The sequence below is a fragment of the Pelmatolapia mariae genome, linkage group LG16_19, assembly GCF_036321145.2.
Source record: "Pelmatolapia mariae isolate MD_Pm_ZW linkage group LG16_19, Pm_UMD_F_2, whole genome shotgun sequence".
Taxonomy (NCBI): domain Eukaryota; kingdom Metazoa; phylum Chordata; class Actinopteri; order Cichliformes; family Cichlidae; genus Pelmatolapia; species Pelmatolapia mariae.
In genome coordinates, this window is record NC_086241.1 from 25,154,937 (window position 1) to 25,177,937 (window position 23,001).

At 45.2% G+C, this 23,001-nt stretch overlaps 1 protein-coding gene across 1 annotated transcript; it reads left to right on the forward strand.

Annotated features, from left to right (window-relative positions):
* The first annotated feature begins 14,275 nt into the window (after positions 1–14,275).
* LOC134644491 (uncharacterized) lies at positions 14,276–22,196 on the forward strand. The gene is made up of 2 exons (XM_063497577.1): positions 14,276–14,388; positions 20,410–22,196. Exon 2 carries the CDS (start codon positions 20,721–20,723, stop codon positions 22,194–22,196), a length of 1,476 nt encoding a protein of 491 aa, XP_063353647.1. The 5' UTR covers positions 14,276–14,388; positions 20,410–20,720.
* Positions 22,197–23,001: the final 805 nt, after the last annotated feature.

Genomic DNA, 23,001 nt, shown 5'->3' on the forward strand with positions numbered 1-23,001 from the left:
AGTAAAGGAGAGAAATCCTGCTTGTGCGAATCAACTCACTTTTGACTGAGCGTAAAGCGCTTTGGGGTCCTTAGGGACTAGTAAAGCGCTATAGAAATACGGGCCATTTACCATTTTTTTTTTGATTGGGGGCAGTATTGCAAAGGAGAAGGGGGGTCCTAATGTGATTGGTCACCTTGATGGACACTTCAGGTTACTGCGTTGAACTCAGTTACACAGTGGATATGACATAAGCGCTGCTTGTATCCATATTTGTTTACATTTTGAAAAATAAAGTTTACCAAATTGTTATCAGTAGTTATTGTTTGATGTGTAGCAGTGGAAATGCGAACAACTGTCACCGTATTACTTTACTACTGAACAAATCCTTTACACCAGAGGCAAGTTGTGAAGTTGTGAAGCCATGTCACTGCTGTCCCATTAATCCAGTGGTTCCCAAACTTTTTTTGCTAGGCCCCCCTTTGTTTTACAAGAAAAATGTTCGCGCCCCCCCACCCCCCGCGCGTGCGCACGCACACACACAAACACATCCTCCAACCACACACACCCATATTTTGCTCCATTGCGGTTTATTTCACACCTCAAACATTTAGTAAACAATTAAGCAAATACAAGTAATCTGCAATAAATGACAGGTAGTAATAAAATACACTACTAACTCTTTTATGCTACGTCCACACCTACATGGGTATTTTTGAAAACGTAGCTGTTTCGTCGACACGTAAACGGCGTTTGGAATCACCGAAAACGGAGATTTTTTTAAAACTCCTTTTTTGCGTTTACGTGTGGACGAGGAATACAGAGTTCATCACGCAACGTCAAAGGTATGTGCCTTTTTTCACATCACGCTGTGCGCCACGTTATTGTTTACATGAGATGAATTGCAGAATGGCAGATAGAGACAAAATATTGTTACTGTTAATCTGACTATCTTCAGGTTTTACACGCAGTTACTGTCCCTCCGTTTAGAAAGGCAGAGGTGTGATTTTTTTTCCTGTGTAATAATATTCAACATTGCTATCAATACATTTTTCAAAAAATGCCTCTCTGTACAAAATGGGTTTAAAAACATAAACAACTGTGGGATACTGTTTGTCCGTGATTTGAACCGGGGGAACAAATCGTGGCAGGATCAACCTGATATTATTTGTATCCCGCTGTAACTTTACTGTACAAAGAGCTAACATCTCCAAAATGTTAGGAGTAGTTAGTCATTACAACAAGTGTTTGTGAAATAAAAATCAAGAATGTGGGATACTGTTTGTCCGTGATTTGAACAGCCCAGTACGTGCTCCTGATGCAGGGAAACCCAATTCTGCAGGGAAGACCTACCTTGGCACTTGTGCAGGTGAAACCAAAGGGCAGATATGTTTCACCATATTTTCTAGTCTTTGGCTTAGAATGAAGTTGGTTTGGAAACATATTCAGCTATGCTTCATCTCCTGCTTTGCGTTTCTGTGGCCGCCCCGTGCCTACAGTGTCCAAGCGTTTTGGGTTTTTTTCCCCCTTTTCATAACGCGCCCCCCTGCCATGGCTCTGCGCCCCCCCTAGGGGGCGGGCCCCACACTTTGGGAAGGTCTGCATTAATAGGTTGTACAGTATTACAAAGCTTTTTTGACTTAAAAAACACACAACAAGGATCAGGAAAGGAAGTGTGCATCAGAACCAGCAATTGTAACTTATTATAACAAAATACAGACATTTAAACCTTTGAACAAAAAGCTGCTCAGTCTGCATCAAACACGTGTAACTGCACATACCATAACTGGACAGAAGTACTTCAAAACCGACCCTAGAATTATACGTTTTTAAAGATATTTTTCAGTATTAAAGTGAAGTCAGTGATAAATTAGTACATTCACTGGTGCACAGTACATCCCATGTAGCACAATTAGAATCATATGAATCAACTAACAAATTGTGGTATGATTTAGCTTCAGTGAATTAGCTTCAGCTGTGGTGTACAATTTAAAGACTCAACAATTATATAGAGTTTGAAGAATATTTTAATGCAGAACATTTGTACATTTTACTGTAATAAAAATTTATTTTTTACCGAATAAAAAAAGTTATCAGTTTAAAATTTAAACAATCTAAAGAAAACTGTACAACAAATATTTGAGCAGTGACAACAGACAGCAGATAGATGTGTGCTGGTCCAAGGCCCAAGACCAGAGTGATGAATCTACAGCAGACATGACTAAAGTAAATCTGCTGGTTAGCTGCACAGATACAGTAAAACCACAAAGCATAAAAACTTACACACCTAGCGTGAAGCAGCTTCAAGAATGGTGCATAATGTAGCTAGAAGACCCTTTAGATTTACACAAAGTGATAGCAACAGTGATAACTGTTTTATTAGACACTAGTTCAGATTAGACAAATAAGCTACTTACTAAAGACAGCCTGTAACATCCACCTCTCCTGTCCACTCCACAGATTGACTGTTCAGAGAATATGTAATATTATTAAGATGAATTATTACAGTGGCGCCTGAACCCACAGTCAGTGAAGCTCTGCAGCCAGATGTGTACAGCTGGGTTTGACTGATCAAAGTGCACTCAAAGGCAGCATCATAGGCACAGTTTACATTCATTCACATTTTATAATAATAAGTTTATGCAGTTTTAACTTTTTTTTTCTTAGGAATGATGCCTTCTTCTCATTATAGTGACTTTTCGAAATCACATTGCTATGTTGCACACCAGATTAAGGAGACAGTTCAAAAGATTTGTTCAGCAGTAAAGTAATCCAGTGATAGTTATCTGTATTTCCACTGCTACAAAGGAAATGAATAACTGTTGATAACTATTTGGCAAACAATTTTTCAAATTAAAAACAAATAGCAGTGTATGCAAAGCAGACAATCTTTGTGTCGAATGGTTTTTTTATGCACATTCTAAGCACGTGGGTTTCTTTAAATTTAGAAGCGATGAAATTAACTGCGCCTGTGAAATTACATCATTTACTCACATTATGTTTTTTTCTCGCGTGCGAACTATGACATAAAAATAATTTCATAGTTTATATGTAAAATATGCAAATAAAAAAATGTGGTTCAAAACTGAAATGTTTTCTCTTCATGTTAAACAGACCTTCCTCTCTGATATCACCACAAAAGAAACTTGGATTGGTTTAAATGACAAAGAACAGGAGGGAACATTCAAATGGGTAGATGGGACTCCACTGACTCTGACGTAAGTCTTCACTTGGTTTAGTTAATTCCTTTTATTCAATTTCCAAAAGATTTCCAAAATTTGTTAAATCCACAGATGAATATAGATTGTTCAGCTTGCATATTGGTTGAGCCAAACGGCTTCTCAAAGCTTAAAGATGCATGCAAATGACTTGTTTTTTGCCACACTGAGCCAAGGCAATAATTATATCAGTCAAGATGTCTGTGTAATCTGGGCTTATGTGTTTGTCTGTATACTTTGAGTAGTCCTGTCTAACAAACATGTACTGAAAAAAGTAAAATAAAATATATATTATTTCCATTGTTATCTGTAATTTGGTGATCTTAATGTACAGTGTGTTTATAAAAACTCAAAGCTGCTGATGGAAAATGTGTCTGACAAAACTCCTCACACAAACACCAAAGGCTCATTTTTTTCCTCAATAATAATTAAATAATGTTGTTGTCACTGACCTGCTAGGTACTGGGGAATAAGCCAACCTAATAGTGGTGGAGAACAGGATTGTGTTTATGTCAGAACGGATAAGGGAAGGTTTTGGAATGATCTTGAGTGTTCATCTTCTCATCAATGGATCTGCGAAAATACACCAAACCACAGTACAGTTTCCTTAATTTTAATATTTTAATTTTAATTCTTTACTTTTATTGATAATGTTCAGTATTATCTATGATTATAATTCTAGATTTTAATTGTTCGGTTTTATTTTATAATTATGATGTGTTTTGTTGTGGCTAAAAATTTGTATTTTTTTCCATTTACCTTAGTGGAGACTTGAGAAAGTGGTTAAGTTTGGGGTTTCTGGCTGTTTTTTATTGTAGTGTTTAACATTTAAATTGTTGTATTTGCTAAAAGTTTTCTATTAGTTTTACTATATTATAAATAATGATACTCAAGTAAATAGACTGTTTAGATCTTTGTGATCAAGTCTTTGGAGGATTTTAATTAATTAAACAGAACTCAAATAAGCATTGTTATACAGTTCATCAAAGATCATTCATAAACTGAAATGTTACTTTTTTGTAATTTCTTCCAGATAAAACATGTCCTGTAGGATGGAGCAGCTTCAAACATAGCTGCTATTTCGTCTCTAAAAGCTCTGCTTCCTGGGATGCAGCCAGAATGGACTGCAGAGACAGAGGAGCAGATCTGGTGGTTATTAACAGTCCTGAAGAAAAGGTATAGTGTTTATGTATGTGTGTGTTATTGAGCTGTAAATAAATTCATCGGCGTAACTTTGTGCTGAACATTGTTACGCCCAAGATCTCTATCTAAATAGATAAATAAATCTGGGTAAATTCCCAGATGATTAAACATGCAGCTATTTTGCTGGTAATAACTGAAATGAGTAAAGAAAATTAACAGCCTATTTATGCAAGATAATTCATAATTTTATTGGGGGTTATATTTGTTGGGTCTAATTATTGGGGGCGCGGCGGCGGGGGGGGGGTCCATAACCCCCCTAACCCCCTTGGAAATTACGCCCCTAAATAAATTAAAACTACTATTTTTTGATGTAAATAGCTTTTAATTTCAAAGTAGACATTTTTTTAGACTTAACACAATCAAAAAATAATAATAAAGGCATCTTACATGATGTATATGAGTGTTTTAGAACATGTTTAATGTTCCAGAGTTCTACAGTTAATGTTCTAAACAAAAAAACAAAACAAAACAAAAAAAACCCCAATAGTACTAAAAATTAGTCTGTTGTAATTGTTTTCACAGGGGGAGGTGTTGCATCTGTTGCACAGGTCAGGAATTCCAGGGTATATTTTAGATAGTCTAGATCTTGAGAAGTGTCTGTATACTGTCTTAAACTGAATAGCACATTAGGCTGAGGTATGAATTTTGTCAATTACTTTGTCCCAGTAATCTTCCCCAAACTTCAGACCCAGTTCCTGCTCCCAACTAGAAAGAAAGCATTTTTTTTTGGTTGAGTTGTTAACTTGTGAATTAAGAATGAAGTCAATATTTGGAGATGAGTTACGGAGCTGGATAAAAAGAAGCAGGCACTCGCGGTGGCGCTGGGGCTCGAGAGAAGAGCCAGAGAAACGGCCATGGAGATACCCGCGGAAGATTTGAACAAAGATGACGGTATGGAAACACTACTTGCAAAACTGGATGCGGTGTTTCAGAGAGAGGCGAAAGACCGCGCCTATGAAGCTTATTCGTGTTTTGACTCTATTGCAAAGAGCCACAGCGTGTCCATGGCAGACTACATTATACTTTGAACAGCGTTATAACCGGATGAAAAAGTACAACATGACACTGCCTGACGCTGTGTTAGCATTTAAGCTTCTAGATAGAGCTTGTCTTGATGAGAAAAGTCGACAGCTTGCACTGACAGCGTGCACGGACTTAACGTTTGCGTCTATGAAGTCTGCACTGAAACGGATTTTTGGAGGGAAAGTAGCCGGAGTTTTCAGTGGAATTCAACTGAACCAAGATGCAGTTTTCCTTACGGAGCAAATGGTATTGTCCCAAAGGCCCGACTTGTGGCACGGGGGTTTGAAGAGGTAAATACTCAAGAACTACAGAAAGACTCTCCAACATGTGCGTCTGAGTCCCTCAGACTGGTGCTAGCTGTGATATGTCAAAACAAGTGGAAAGTAAATTCAATGGACATTAAATCTGCCTTTTTGCAGGGAATGGAACTGTCATGAGACATTTTTCTTCGTCCCCCACCTGAAGCTGGCAAGGACAATGTTCTATGGAAACTAAAAAAGTGTGTGTATGGACTTGCAGATGATTCACTTTATTGGTACAATAAGGTCAAAGACATTATGCTCAAAACTGGTGGTAAAATATCACAGGTTGATCCCGCAGTGTTCTAATGGCAGAATGAACAATCTGAGATTACAGGTGTGCTTGCATGTCACGTCGATGATTTCCTTTGGGCTGGTTCAAGTCACTTTGCAACTCATATCATTCCTGTACTGAAATCTACCTTCCTTGTGGGCCGTGAAGAACATGACAGCTTTTTTTATGTTGGTATGGACATTTGTACAGTTAATGATGTAATAGAGGTGCATCAACAACTTTACATTGACAACCTACAACCGGTTCAGTTACAAGCAGCACGGGCTGTACAGAGGGATGTTTCCTTAAGTGAAATGGAATGTGAGCAACTCAGGTCAAAAATAGGACAGATTTTGTGGGTTGCCAAACAAACGAGGCCAGATGTTATGTTTGACACATGCAGCCTTGGATCTAATATCAAAGATGCAACTGTGCAGTCTATTCATGAAGTGAAAAAGGTTATCCGTAAACTTAAGGCAGAGAAAGTGACTCTTAAGTTTCAGCACTTGGGTAACAGTGAGGATTTGGCATTGGTTGTTTTCAGTGACGCTTCATTTGGCAACCTTCCTGATGGCTGTACTCAAGGGGGGACATTAATTGTCCTTATGGGTAAAGGAGGAAAGTTTTTTCCTCTCTTTTGGCAGTCTAAAAAAATCAGGCGTGTGGTCAGAAGTACACTGGCAGGAGAAACTCTTGTCATGTCAGATGGAATAGACAGTGCTGTCTTCCTGGCAACACTTTTTTCTGAGCTTACAACTTGTAACACTGGTCCTAATGCTCTTCCGTTGATCTGTGTGACTGACAATCATTCCTTGTTTGATGCACTCAAGTCCACTAAGCAGGTTACAGAGAAGAGACTGAGGCTAGAAATAAGCAGCATTAAAGAGCTTATACAAGCCAAGAAAATCAGACAGGTTTGTTGGTCAGATTCCAAATCCCAACTTGCTGATTGTCTGACAAAAAAGGGAGTTTCACCTTTAACCCTTCTAAAAGCACTACATGGAGGACTCTGGATACTGTGATCCTTTGTTTACTAAGTCTTCTTTGCATTAAAATGCACTATTGTTTATTGTGTGCAATGATAGTATGCTTTAAGTAAAGCAAAGCACATTGAAATGTTGTTTTTGTTTTGTTTATATATATATATATTAGGGGTGCAACGATACACAAAATTCACGGTTCGGTTCGGTTCGATACTTTGGTGTCACGGTTCGATATTTTTTCGATACAAAAAATGTTCATGCTTTTTTAATTTGTCATTTATTAAAATTATAAATATATATTTTAACTCAAAAGTACAGTTTTTAAATTTAATGTTGCTGAAACGACAAAGTAATAAAAACATAAATATCTCATGGAGAAATCCCTCATCTTTGGAAAAGAGAGTTTATTACAGAGAAATGGCTCTTTCCAAAATAAAAGCTATACTATACGCTTCTTCTGGGGTATACTCTCAGCAGCATATTAAACATATCAGGTCCCCATAAGGAGAATCATGTGCTAACGGCTGTCTAAATGACTCGGGTAAAGTTTGTAGCATGCGTGCTTGTTGTTTTTGTCTGCTTCCACTTGTCTTTGCACTAGGATGATGTCGGAGTAAATGTGCAGTCATATTCGTTGTGTTCCCACTAGTGCTGTCAGCGTTAATCTGAAATGACATTAATGCCACAACACGGCAAATCTCCGTTAACGAGCTACCGCGGATCGCCCCGTGCGTGGGGCTGGACAGCGTCAACACGTTAACGAGCAAACTGCGCTAAGCACTAGTTCCCACCCATGTAATTGAGCATTGCGTGGCACATCCGACATACTGTTTTAATTTTGTCCATGACGCGCTTACCTTCAGGGTCATACTTCACATGAAGACCAAAACAGTTCCAAAGGCCAGATCTGAATGAGGGTGGGGGAGGTTCAATTTGCCATGTTGCAACGAGCTAAGCTTCTGTCTTGCTAGCTTGCACTGCACTCAGTGGATCTGCGCTCGACAGTGCAGCCTAGGCGGAGTAGTCGAACGCAGATCCACTGAGCTCTCAACACAGACAGCATCGTCAGAAGAAAAGTTGATAAAATAAATTAAAAATTTTGTATTGTTCGATACACATGCGTACCGAACCGAAAGCACTGTATCGAACGGTTCAATATCGATACGAGTATCGTTGCACCCCTAATATATATATATGTATATATATATATATATATATATATATATATATATATATATATATATATATATATATACATACATATTGTGGCATGCAGAGGAATCTTTACAAAGAAGCTCACAGAGAAAGATTGAGCCTGTTATTCAACCCCAAGCTGGTAGGGGGAGCTCTTTATTAAAACACTTGCTCGTGCTACACTGTGCTTCAAGGGTCAATAACAGCATAACAGAACTCACTTATGGTACTGCATTCTTTCTATAAAACAATAACTGTCAGTGACTTTGTACCGCAGTATAAACACAACATTCAAGATAACAGTTAAAAGTAACGTAAACATAAACAATAAAACAAGAACATCTAAACAGCAGCACATGTCCCAAGGCATGATGGGAGAGAACTAGCTGTTCCCCCAACACGCCACACAGCCCCCACCTGAGTGGTTAGCTGTCCCCAGCAACCGGCATGTCCATAGCAAAGTCGAGGAGGACGTTCCGTGGGTCCCCCAGCCGCCTCTGAGGCCAGGTTGGGGGCCTGCAGTTGAAGCTGGGACCCTGACTCCTCCCTGGATGGACTCAAGGGCTGATAGGGTGCCAGGCGATCACGATGGAGTACGACCACCCTGTTCCGTTTGACCAGCCGCACCCTGTAGACCACGTCGGACAGCCTCTCGAGAACAGTGCAGGGTCCAACCCACTGGCTCATCAGTTTGGGAGAAAGCCCTTTCTTCCTCTCCGGGCTGTAGACCCACACATGCTGACCGGGCGAGAGTCCTTCCCCCTTGCAGCGGGTATCGTAAGCTCGCTTCTACCGGGAGCCTGCATCTCGGAGAGCCTCTCATAGCCGGGCGAGGAGGTTGTGGAGGTAGTCCAACCCGGGGTCCCCGCACACTTCCTGCTCGGGGGGGGAGGATCCGAACACCAAGTCCACTGGGGTACGGAGCTCATGACCGAACATCAAGGCCGCTGGAGTGCACTTAGTAGATTCCTGGACTGCAGAACGGTAGGCCATTTGGACCAGGGGGAGGTGTTGATCCCAGTCACGCTGCTGGCGGGAGGTCAGGATAGCAAGCTGGGTGGCCAGGGTGCGGTTGAAGCGTTCCACCAACCCATCGCTTTGGGGGTGCAGTGGCGTCGTCCGGGTCTTCCTGATACCCAGCCGCTGACAGACCTCCTTGAACACCGCAGCCTCAAAATTCCAGCCCTGGTCGCTGTGCAGTTCCTCTGGTACACCGAACCGGCAGAACATCTCGTTGACCAGACGCTCAGCAGTGGTAACAGCACTTTGGTCAGGGACTGCATAGGCCTCAGGCCACTTAGTGAAGTAGTCCATGGCAACCAGGACGTAGCAGTTCCCCTGGTCAGTGGTGGGGAAGGGTCCCAGGATGTCCACACCAACCCGCTCCATGGGAGCCCCCACCTGATACTGCTGCAAGGGGGCATGAGAGCGTTGGGAAGGCCCTTTCTGAGCCGTGCAGGCATCGTACCGATGGACATGGAGCTCTACGTCCTGGCGACACCCGGGCCAGTAGAACCGAGACCGAAGTCACCGCAGAGTCTTGGTAACTCCAAAGTGTCCTGCCCCCGCCGCACCATGGACCAGCTGGAGCACCCTGGACCGCAACTGTTGAGGTACCATGAGCTGGAAGACCTCACGGTGACCCCCGGGAGCCTGCCAGAGGAGGCCGTTTCGGTTTGTGAGGTTGGCCCATTGGGAGTAGAGAGCCTTGTTCTCGAGGTCCAGTGCAGATACCTCTGGCCATGATGGTCTCTGACCGGCTCCAATCCAACACTGAACCTGGGAAAGGGCAGGGTCTTGGTTCTGGTCGTGTTGCAGCTGTTGGGGATCCATGGCCTCCAGACCCTCAGTATCCCCTGCGGCGGACTGGACCTGAAGACTGCTACAATGCCCACCCGGAACAGAGTCATTCTCAGGGCCGCCCTGTGGTGATGCGATCACTGAAGTCATGCCCTCCCGGTCCTCCAAGCGTTGGCAGTACCTGCACTGCTTTTCCTCACAAGGGCGTCGGGAGAGGGCATCTGCATTGGTGTGGAGACGTCCCGCCCGGTGACGAACCTCAAAGTGGTAATCTTGCAACGTCTCTAACCACCGGGCTAGCTGTCCCTCCGGTTCTTTAAAGCTGAGCAGCCAAGTGAGGGACGCATGGTCTGTGCGCAGGAGGAACTTCTTCCCGTAGAGGTAGGGTCTGAAATGGCGGAGACCCAGGATGATGGCCAGCAGCTCTCGACGGGTGACACAATAGTTCCTCTCCGGTCTGCTGAGGGAATGGCTGTAGTAGGAGATGACCCGCTCCCCCTCAGGGCCCTCCTGCGACAGTACAGCCCCCACACCTGTGTTGGTGGCATCGGTGTCCACGACAAAAGGGAGCTGCAGGTCTGGGTAGGCTAGCACCGGTGCCTCAACCAGTGCAGATCGGAGCCGATCAAATGCCACGGCACAGTCCTCACTCCAGTGGAACTCCCGGCCCTTCTGTGTGAGCCAGTGCAGGGGGCTTGCAATGGTAGCAAAGTCCTTGACGAAACGCCGGTAGTATGATGCCAGGCCAAGGAAGCTCCGCAACTCAGCAGTGTTGCCCGGAATGGGCCAGTCCTTCACAGCAGCCACCTTCGCAGGGTCAGTGGAAACCCCTGCTCCGCTCACAACGTGACCCAAGAAGGTCGTCTCCTTTCGGAAGAGGTGGCACTTTGTGGGGTGGAGGCGAAGGCCAGCCTGACGGATAGCATGGAAAACAGCAGTCAGGTTACCCAAGGCTATCTCGAAGTCTGTCGCATGGACGAGTAGGTCATCCAGGTAGACCACACAGCGGTCGCGGGGGATGTCAGCCAGAACCCTCTCCATTAGGCGCTCGAATGTGGCTGGGGCATTGCAGAGGCCGAAGGGCATCACCTTAAACTGCCACAGTCCCTGGCCAATGGAGAAAGCAGTCTTTGGGTGGGCTTCTGGCGTCAGCTCCACCTGCCAGTAGCCACTGCGCAAATCGAGGGAACTGAACCAGCAGGACCCAGCAATGTCGTCGAGGGCATCGTCAATCCGGGGCAATGGGTAGGAGTCCTTGCGTGTGATGCTGTTGAGTAGACGATAGTCGACACAAAACCGCCAGGTACCATCCTTTTTCCGAACCAGTACAGCCGGGGCTGCCCAGGGTCTGTTTGAGGGTTCGATGATGCCCGCCTCTGCCATTTCCCTGATCTTCTGCTCTGCTGCGGCATGCTTGGCAAGGGGAAGGCGACGAGGGCGGAGGCGGATGGGCCATGCATCTCCAGTGTCAATGTCGTGTTGTACCAGGCTGGTTTGCATGCAGTCCTCGTCCTTGGCTGCAAAGATGTCGGCAAACAAGTCGAGTATCTCTCGCAGCTGCCGTTGCTGATCAGCCTGGAGACCCTCACAGCTCCTCTGGTATAGGTCCTCGACAGCTTGCTTGGTCTCTGTAGACAGTTGCGGTACTGCTGGTGAAGGAGAGGCCCCTTCCACCGCCAGTGGCGACAGGTCCTCAGGCTTCCTGACGCTGGCTGAAAAAGTAGAGGCAGGCAGCAGGACTTCCTTGGTGATGTGGAGCTTCACAGCCTCCGTGCCCAGGTAAAGGATTGCTCGGGACACGTCCACTGTGGCCTCCCATTTGGCTAGCAGGTCCAGACCAATGATGCATTGGTCCTGGATGCTAGCTAGCCAGAACTGGTGGTCCACAGTGCAGTTAGCAACAGTCACCGGGAGGAATCTTTCCCCCTTAACTTTGGCACGCTCCCCCGTGACTGTGGTGATGTGGAGCTGAGTAGGCTGCCAACCCTGCGGTATTGGGCCGTCAGTACCAGGGAGGACTCCGGCCTGTACCAAGGAAAGCGTGGATCCAGTGTCTATCAGGGCTCTACAGGTGGTGCCGGCAAGGTCACATTCCAGATACAGTCCCCGTGCCTGGCCGAGCCGGCCAACCCGCAAGTGTGATTCGGAGGACAGAGTGGTGGCAGGGGGCAGTTCCTCCGTTGTGCCACCCCGCCTTAGTTTAACGGCAGCTGGGGTGCCAGGCTTTGTGGGCTTGGTGCTGGATAGTAGCGTGCGATGTGGCCTGGTTCTCCGCACCGATGGCAGTTACCCCTGGATTGGCCTCCTGCTCGTCTATTCCCTCGCCGAGATCGCCAGAGTGGTGTGTTGGTGGTTTGGCGGGCCTCCTCCTCCTGGTCGCTCCTTTCGTAGTCCGTTTGGCGCACTTGGTGACTTATGCCAGGGCTGCGTGCACCTGGGCTGAGCACATGCTCCACTCTTTCAGCCTCAGTTAGAGCTGCCACCAGGGTTTCTGGTGCATGCAGACGGATGTGCTCTTGTAGTCGTTTTGGCTGGAGACCCCGGACAAAAGCCTGGAGAGCAAGCTCTTCTTGTGCTGCAGCATCAAAAGCAGGGTACCCTCTACGTGCATAAAGACGTAGGTCGGCAGCATAGGCACCCAGACTCTCCTCTTGTCTCCGTGGGCGGCTAGCAAGTTTATCTCGGGCATCATCTGCATGTGTACGGAGGCCAAACCTGCTCTGCATTGCTCTGGCAACAGCAGGCCAACTTAAACGCTCTTCTGGCTGAAGATCTGTGAGGCTCTGCAGGGCCCTGCCTTCCAAGGCGAGGGCGACTTGGACAGCTGTCTCCTCTGTTAACCATCCGTTTATCTGAGCAGCCAGCTGTACCTGGATAAGGTAGGTCTCTGGAGGTGCCTCCCCATTATAGCGTGGCAGCTTCATGCTCCCCCGGACAGGAGCCCCTGATGGCAGTGGCGGCTGCACTTGGTCCTGGAGACAGTTGGCGTTGTCCCCCTCGGCTGCCAGCAATGAGGGTGTGCTGCTCCCAGGCATCACCATGAGTGGAGGCTGGCTGGCTGCTCGTGGTCTTGGAGCCTGCAGCATGCCTTGGTGGCTCCGACAGCTTCCCAGTGGGCGGGGGTGTGAGGCTCCATCTGGTAAGCCCCACAGATCTTCCCCTGGCTGGCTTGCTGTGCCCGGGGCTCTCCCCTCTTCTTTGGTCGTGCTCCATTCACCACTTCCAGGCAAGTGATAAGCTCCTCAATCTTCCTTAGCTCCTCTTCCTCTTTCAGAATAGTGGCCATGCTCTTGGAATCCCACTTCTGACACCAATGTGGCATGCAGAGGAATCTTTACAAAGAAGCTCACAGAGAGAGATTGAGCCTGTTATTCAACCCCAAGCTGGTAGGGGGAGCTTTTTATTAAAACACTTGCTCGTGCTACACTGTGCTTCGAGGGTCAATAACAGCATAACAGAACTCACTTATGGTACTGCATTCTTTCTATAAAACAATAACTGTCAGTGACTTTGTACCGCAGTATAAACACAACATTCAAGATAACAGTTAAAAGTAACGTAAACATAAACAATAAAACAAGAACATCTAAACAGCAGCACATGTCCCAAGGCATGATGGGAGAGAACTAGCTGTTCCCCCAACACGCCACAATATATATATATATATATATTGTTAAGAGATTTTGTGATGTTTCCTTTTCCTTATAATGTTTCATTTTGTGATGTTTCCTTTTCCTTATAATGTTTCATTTTGTGATGTTTTTTCTTTTCCTTATAATGTTTCATTTACTCAGTTAAAGGCCTGAAAAGCACATAGTGTTCACATATCTTTATGTTTTGTCTTTGCTTCTTCTCACACACATACACATGAGCCCTGCAGTAATCGCTGACTCCTGTGAAAGTATCTTACAGACACCCTTGGAAACAGGACCCAACTGGCTCCTGTTTTCCTCGAGATAGAAACTACACACACACACACACATATACACTGTGTCCCATACATGCCCAGATTGTCTGTTACAGCCTGAAAAACAGGGAATGCTACGATGTATAAATAAAGCAGACTGCAAAGCCTCGGTGTGAGTATCACCCGATCACTCACCCGTGCGCACGTAGTTCTCTGAACAAAACTCTGACTGTTTCTGTATTCTTTCAATGTTTAAAAATGTCTTGCCACTGACATTTAATTGGTCCTTCGAGCCGGATTGTTTATTGATATTATTATATCATCTAACTATTCACAGACGGAGCCACCAGATCCTGACGTCGTGACTACCTGCACTGCAACCACCGTTTCTAGCGAAGCGAGGAAAAGCCCAGAGTCGTACATTCGCCTACTGGCCAGTGTCTTATACAGGTCCACGACGCCAGGTTCTCGGTGACGCCGGGAAAAAGAACACAGCGCAACATTGAAGGTGAATATAAAGCAGCCAGAAACACTTTGCGTTGAATAATCGATTTTAGGCTGACACTGCTCAAAGTAGAAGGGTCCTGTGTGGACCGAAAAGGCAAAGGACAGACGTGTTCTGTGTAAAGTAAATGCTCGCCCGTGTAAGACGAAACAACCTGCCCTGTGTGGGCCCGTTTCGCGACATAAGTAAGGGTTGGAAGCCAGTATATCTCACGCTCGCCTGTGTAAGACGGATTAACACGCCCTGAGAGGCTCAATCCGCAGCAAAAATAAAGGTTGGTAGCCAGAGAAACGAGAGTGTCAAATAAAAATAGGATTTTTTCTAAGCGCGCTGAATGTTTGTTGAGGAGTAAGTGCTTCATTGAATAGGAGCTCTAGGCTCCTGCACTACTCCTATTGTTTTCCTGTGAGTACCTGATGGTGAGAAAGAGAAAAGGTTGCGCGTCAACGCGTAAAAATTAAGTCCGCCCTGAATTTAGTTCAGGGTAGAAGGCTGACTTAATAACCCTCCTCTGACTCTAGTACCAGAACGTCTCACAGTGTGTGCTGGCAGTATTAATAAATCAATAAAATAGTACTAATAAATAAAATACAAAATATAAGTATTACATCGATCAACCAAAATTAGAAATGGGCAATAAATCCACAAAACCCACATTAACACCCGACGAGCAGTGGATGGAAAAAAAGCACCCAGGTGCAGGTCAGATTAGTGCAAATAGATGGAGACACCCAAAAAAGACTAATTGCACCGCCTGGGACGGGAATGGCAACCCTGCCCCAGTACAACAACTACACAAATGCCTGCAGGCAGAGATAGAACAAAATGCTGGTAAGAAAAAGGATTTACGAATGTCTGAATATGTAAGTTTTTTTGTACCGTGGCAGGAGGAAAGTAAAAGGCGTGAGGATAAGAGAAAAGAAAAGCAAAGCAAACAGAGCAAAACGCCACCCACTAAAACAGTAAACCCCCCTCCTTATCAGCCGCCTCCTCCTGCCTCAGCCCCACCAGATAGTGAGCAGCAGCCTCAACCTTGTCCTCCACTCTCAAAAAATCCCTTTGTGAAGCCACAAGACCCCTATGCTGCAGCTAGGCAACAGCTTAATTCAACCACACATGAAAACCCACCAACTTCAGGGTTTCCGCCGTCGCTGTCCCCACCCACACTGGGCCAATTTCCTTTAATCCAGGTACCGAATCCCAATCACGGTCGAGCAACTGGTCCTGCGGGTGAAGACGGCGTGATCCCCAGAGACCAGTTGACGTTTACATATACATATCAGCCATGGACAGCTGAGGATCGTAAAAATGTGTTAAAAGATGTCCCCCCTTTAAACGAGGGGCACCAACAGTGGAGGGATGCAGTAGACATAATACGCTCCAATTGGCTGCTGAACGGCAGAGAAATGCTGCAAGTGCTCCAGGACCTGTTGGGCCTGAAGCTGGCCCGGGTCCGGGGAGACTTCACGGGCAACAGACCGGATGGAGAACCTTTAAGAGGCGATGAATTAGTCCAAGCATTGAACCCAGTATATAACAGAATAAAAACCGCTTTAGCACCAAGGCCAGATTATGGAAAAATAGGTGAAACAAAACAAAGAGAGAGTGAGTCCGCCTCTGACTTCCTGGACAGGTTACGTCCAGTTTTTAGACAAAACTCAGGTCTAGAATGTGATGAGAGCCCAAATTCCCCTTTCGAACAACAATTAAAAAACGCGTTTCTAAAAGGCCTCCTCCCAAAGGTCCGCGCTTACGTAGATAAATACTGGGTCACTCAAAACACCGGGAGCTTAGCTGATGCTCTACAGCATGCAGAGCACGCAGTAAAAGTGCAGAAAAATAAAGCAGCTCAAACCGGAGTTTTTGTAGTCACAACAGAGGGAGACCTCGTTGCTTATGCAGGGAAAAATCCACAGCAAAAAGGGAAAGGTCGGAGACAAAATACGGGCGATAAGGGAGGGGACAGACGGTGCTATAACTGCGACAAAGAAGGTCATTTCGCTAGAGATTGTAGGAGCAAGCCTAGGGATCGCAGAGACAGGCGTGACCGTGGCCGCAGAGAAGGCAGGGACAGAGATAGATATGACCGCTCAAACAGACGAGATAGGCAGGACAGCGAAGAGGAGGATAACAGTAGAGAAAGGTGACTAGATTCTCACCCCAAAGCTCAGAGCAACAACAGCAGGGATAGTACAGAAATTTTCAACATACATCAGCTGCTGCTGGGCTCTGAGCACAAACCAGAAGTAACAATTCACATAAATGGCAAACCATACCTCATGTTATGTGATACGGGAGCCTGCATGACTGTGTTAAAAGAAGAACCGCCGCGAACGCATTTCTCAAAAGACGCTCGCGTTGTAACCTCTGCCTCAGGGCATACTACAACACAGCTCCTAACCCAAAAGTTAGATTTCCTGCACTCAGATAGCAGCAGATGCTGCAAATTGCAATGCATCATTGATTCCAGCTGCCCTGTAAATTTATTAGGGCGAGATGGTTTAATGAAACTAAAAATAGGTGTGGTGCCTGAGAGTAATGGCATGAGAGCAGAGCTTATGCTCTCTGAAACCCATGAACTAGCATGTCATTCAGACGGTGAGCCACACTACTACTGGACTTTAGATCTGCCACCACTGCCGCAGCTTGTGACCGCAGCTGAGCGCTATCTTCCCAGCTCATCATCCACCATGCCATTTAATGAGCTGCACAACACCATACGTTTTAAACAAACACCAGGCCCCGATTCGGAGTATGACACACAAGTCCATCGTTTAGGACCTCAAAAGTTAACACTGCAACATCTCTACGTCACAAAAAGTGGAAACGCAGTATGTTCAGTGATACAGCCCCCTAAGGTCAGAGAGTTAAATCGAATGCCTATTTCACATGTTTCTGTAGTAAAAAGCCCAGAAACTCAATGGAGGGACCTGGGCACTGTCCTTAAACGAGTACAAAACGATCATTACGAGAAAACTGAAGAAACACGTGAAGGCTGGCTCCAGGGCCGCAGAACCGGTTGTATGAGATATACTCTAGGATGGGTGCTAAACACACAGCCCAGCACCCACCTGGATACCTCCCCGGCCACATGCTATGTGATCGAGGAGGCAGAATGATTTATCTTAGCACCCGTCGACAACGCGGAACTAAAAGTGCTTCCATCATCATTGTGGTCAAACGGACCCACAGACGTAGGCCTAATAAAGAATGCAGACCCAGTAAAAGTAAAAATCATCTCGAAACACAGACCAATGAAACCACAATACCCACTCTCTGCAGAAGCTAGAGACGGCATACGCCCAGTAATAGCAGACATGGAGAAAGCAGGAATTCTGATTAAAACAACACAAACAACATGTAACACGCCGATATTTCCAGTAAAAAAAGCACATACAGGAAAATATAGGCTGGTACATGATTTAAGAGCAATAAACGACATTACTGAACAGATACCACCAATGGTGGCAAATCCACACACACTTTTGAATCAAGTGTCACCACGAGAACAGTGGTTTTCAGTAATTGACCTGTCAAACGCCTTTTTCTCAGTACCACTACACCCCGAGTCACGTGGGCTGTTCGGTTTTACATTTGATGGCCAAAGATACACTTACACACGGCTGCCACAGGGTTTCCAAAACAGCCCCACCCTATACGCTGAGGCCCTGAAACAGTCAATGTCCTCCTGCACTCTACCTGCTCCAGGACAGTTCCTACTTTACGTAGATGACATCCTGGTAACCGGAAACACGCAGGACGACTGCAGGACAAACACTCTAGTGGTGCTGAGACACCTCGCAGAACAGGGACACAAAGTCTCTCAACATAAACTGCAACTATGGCAACCTAAGGTCGTATACCTAGGTCATGAACTAACAGGACAGGGTCGAAGGTTACTTGACAGCAGGAAAACTGCAGTACAAACTGCCCCAAAACCACTAACAAAACAACAAATGATGACTTTCCTCGGCCTCTGTAATTATTGCAGAAGTTGGATTCCAGAGTTCGCTCTCAGGGCCCAACCCCTGCAAGACCTTATCTATGGCAAAGATATGGCCCTGAAAGATAAACTGACTTGGACTGCTGAAGCAGAAGCTGCCTTCGCCAATTTAAAACTGGCTTTACAAACGAGCATGGTTTTAGCATTACCAGACTATGATAAACCCTTCTACTTACATGTAGATGGAAGTGCTGGATATATGAAAGCTGTGCTAACCCAAGCTTTCGGAGATAAACAACGTCCACTTGCATTTTATTCCTGTAAATTAGACTCAGTGGCCTCAGGCCTACCAACCTGTGTACAAGCCTGTGCAGCAGCAGCAGAAGCAGTAAAGAAGTCAGCAGATATCATTCTCGGCCACCCGTTAATAGTTAAGGTCCCACACGCAGTGACCTCAATTCTATTACAAGCAAACCTATCATACTTGACACATGCCAGACAGCTGTCGTATGTAGGAATATTGTTGTCACAGTCACACATCAACATAGAGAAATGCGGTCAGCTAAATCCAAGCACCCTGCTACCTGTAGAAACAGATGGTGATACACATAACTGCTTACACAAACTGGATGAAGAAACAAAACCAAGGGCAGATATATACAGTTCACCACAAACAACCTTTGCAGATATTTTTGTAGATGGCTCTGCAAGCAAAGACAGCACTGGAAAAAACTGTGTGGGTTATGCAGTAACCACAGTCGACACTGTCATAGAGGCAAGGCCTCTCACATCTGCAAATTCGGCACAAAGTGCAGAATTAACAGCAGTTATTCGTGCCTGCGAATTGCATAAAGATAAAGATGTCAATATACACACAGACAGTCAATACGTCTTTGCTGCAGTTCACCACTTCGCAAAAATATGGCAAAACAGAGGCATGATAACCTCTACAGGAGCACCAGTGCAACATGGCAGTCTCCTTAAAAAGCTACTAAAGGTAATCACATTACCTAGGAAACTAGCACTATGCAAATGTGCTGCCCATCAAAAAGATGACTCTTACATCACTAAAGGAAATAACTTTGCAGACAACGCAGCAAAAGAAGCTGCACAACAAAAACCAAATGTTCTTACATTAACCTCATGCTCCCTGATACCACTAGAGGTCCTCAAAGACGAACAAAAGGCGGCTCCACAGAGTGAAAAATCCTCGTGGTTGAAAGATGGCGCAATTCTAAAAGATGATATCATGACATGTAATGGGAAACCTATTCTACCTAAATCCCTACATAAAACAGCAGCATTAGTGACACATGGGAATACACACGTGTCACCAGCATCGATGGTAGATATTCTTTCTAAACAATTCTACTCGAAAAATTTTGAAAACTCAGCTAAAGCATATATTAGAACATGCATGATATGCCAAAAACATAATGCACAGGGAAATTTAAGGCCAAAGAGAGGCCATTTCCCAACACCGCCATATCCTTTTCACACAATACACATGGATTTTATCCAATTACATAAGCACCAACAAGTAGAATATGCACTAATAATCATAGACGTATTCTCAAGGTGGCCAGAAATTTACCCAGTAAAGAAAAATGATGCAATCTCAGTGGCAAAATGTTTGTGTAATCATTTTATTCCCACCTATGGAATACCAAGCCTAATAAGATCTGACAATGGCACACATTTCGTAAATGAGGTAATATCAAAAGTCTCTGAAGCACTGGGCTTCAGTATAAAGCATCACTGTTCATACCACCCACAGAGTGCAGGGTTGGTAGAAAGAACAAACGGCACTATAAAACAAAGACTAAGGAAATGCATGGCGGAAACTGGTCGCCCCTGGCCTGAATGTGTGGGTCTAGTCAAAATGTGGATGAGACTAACACAAGGCTCACAGAAGCTGACACCCTTTGAAATAGTACACGGGCGGCCCTTTCCTCTACCCATTACAAGCGAACCGATAGACAGATCCATAAGAGAAACAACACTAGCAGAATGGATGACAAAACTGTTAGAAAACAAAGAAATAGTTTTGAACAATCAACTGCCAGATGATTCTCTTCCAGTCTCTTCCAGGTTGAAACCAGGAGATTGGATCCTGATAAAAGTGCTCCAGAGGAAAAAGTGGAGCTCCCCGAGGTGGGAAGGACCTTACCAAGTCCTCCTGGCCACACCAACAGCCTGCAAAATTGCTGAACGACCTTCCTGGATTCATCAGAGCCACTGTAAAAAAGTGAGCGACAGTCCACACTAAGACGCCAGCACCCCTGCCTGTTAGTGATCTGGGAGGTGGAGAGAGGGCTGTTTGGGTAAATCCCGCCCTTGTTCTTCTCGCCCCTAGTCTACTCACTCACAGGACCAGGTGTGTTCGGTCATCATGAAGACCATACTCGTTCTGGTGTCCAGTGTCACAATCCTGTTGGGACTGCTGTTACTGATCCCACAAGAAGAAGAACAGCACCACCTGGTGACAAGACTGACCCATGACGCAATACATCCAGACGACATGACACAAGATCACAACCACCCATGGATGAACAATGCCTGGTACCGTTATGTGTACAACTCCACAAGAGACAAAAACTGTTACATCTGTTCACACATGCCTCTCACTGCAAAACACTTGACCCTGTACGGCACACCCGCACCACTAAATGAAGGACTGTGCATATATGAGAAAGCAGCCCGCGGCCAGTGTGATAACCAAACGATGAGAAAATTGGAGAAGTGGATATGTCTGGGAGACCCTAACGTCCAGAACATCAACGTCACCACAACAGTAGGACAAGAAGACCCGACCTATCTGATGGACCTATGCACTAATATCACCAACACGCCAGAGCCTAACAGGTACACGTACGCCTGTGAGGACAAACACTGGGTGAATATGTCACTCAGCACCCCAAACATCACTGTGCTGGCTGTGGTAACCACGTACACTTTTCCCTTATGTGTCGTGTTTGTCAACATCACCAAAGGAGCGACTCACTACAGCCTATCTGGCGCATGCCAATACACCCTGACACTACCGACTCTTACAAAGAAACTCTACTGGGTCGAGGGGACCGGCTGGTGGTGTCAAGGATATGACAAACAACCCCAAACATACCTAGCCGTGCCTGAAAACTATGAGGGACAATGTGTGCCACTGATGCTAAGCGATCACACCTTCAAGATAACAGTAGGAGCAGCCCGTGCGCGGACACGCCGGAGACGAACAATACAACCACACGACCCAATTTGGGGCTCTGACGTCCCAGAGGAATTCAAGCTTTGGACCACAGGACAAAAGGTCGCCCATGCCCTTTTCCCATGGGTAGGAGTTGGAAAGCACGCCCTTAGAATTGAGACTCTGAACTACCGTTTTGGACTGTTCCTGAATGCATCCTGTAAAGTGAATAACGCGCAGAATGAAGAAATCGACGCCTTGCGCCTTAGTACAATGCAACACCGTGTGGCGTTAGACATGATTTTGGCCGAGAAAGGCGGTCTCTGTGTGTTGTTTAATACAACCTGCTGCACCTACATCCCTAATAATGTGCATTCCACCAACATGTCTGACGCACTGAACACGCTACGTCAGCTCAGACGAGTACAGCAGCAAGATTACACACACAACACCGAGGACTGGCTCACATGGCTGTTTAGTGGGTCGTGGAAGTCATTACTCACTAAAGGACTAACATTCGTTGGAATGCTCCTTCTGCTACTTTGCTTATTTTCCACATGTGTACTGCCTTGTATTCGGAGTATGATAAGCAAACTGTTTACTGTAAGATTGCAAGCTTACATCGCATTATCTCAAGTTGAACAAGCTCAAGAACAGGTACAAGTTGAAGAGGATGATTTTTAAGCACTAAACTGTGTAAACCCAATAAAGTTGATCATGTACGTTTTCACAAAATGATACTCTAGTTGAAAATGCTTCTGCAAGTGACTAGTAGTTGAAGTACATAAATATATATGAACAACAGCAGGGAATGTTAAGAGATTTTGTGATGTTTCCTTTTCCTTATAATGTTTCATTTTGTGATGTTTCCTTTTCCTTATAATGTTTCATTTTGTGATGTTTTTTCTTTTCCTTATAATGTTTCATTTACTCAGTTAAAGGCCTGAAAAGCACATAGTGTTCACATATCTTTATGTTTTGTCTTTGCTTCTTCTCACACACATACACATGAGCCCTGCAGTAATCGCTGACTCCTGTGAAAGTATCTTACAGACACCCTTGGAAACAGGACCCAACTGGCTCCTGTTTTCCTCGAGATAGAAACTACACACACACACACACATATACACTGTGTCCCATACATGCCCAGATTGTCTGTTACAGCCTGAAAAACAGGGAATGCTACGATGTATAAATAAAGCAGACTGCAAAGCCTCGGTGTGAGTATTACCCGATCACTCACCCGTGCGCACGTAGTTCTCTGAACAAAACTCTGACTGTTTCTGTATTCTTTCAATGTTTAAAAATGTCTTGCCACTGACACATACAAATGTTTGTAGGGGGTGTTTATACTTTTATTTTTTATTTTTCTAAAAGAAAGAGGGAGATTGTTAACTTGTTATTTTCTGTTATATCGCGAGAGTACTTTTGCCCGCGGTGAGTTTTAGTTCTAAGTGAGCGGTAAAACATGGCATAAGGAATAAAGCGC

Coding starts and splice junctions, on each gene's coding strand:
- LOC134644491 (XM_063497577.1), top strand. CDS start 20,721: ATGAAGACCATACTCGTTCTGGTGTCCAGTGTCACAATCCTGTTGGGA.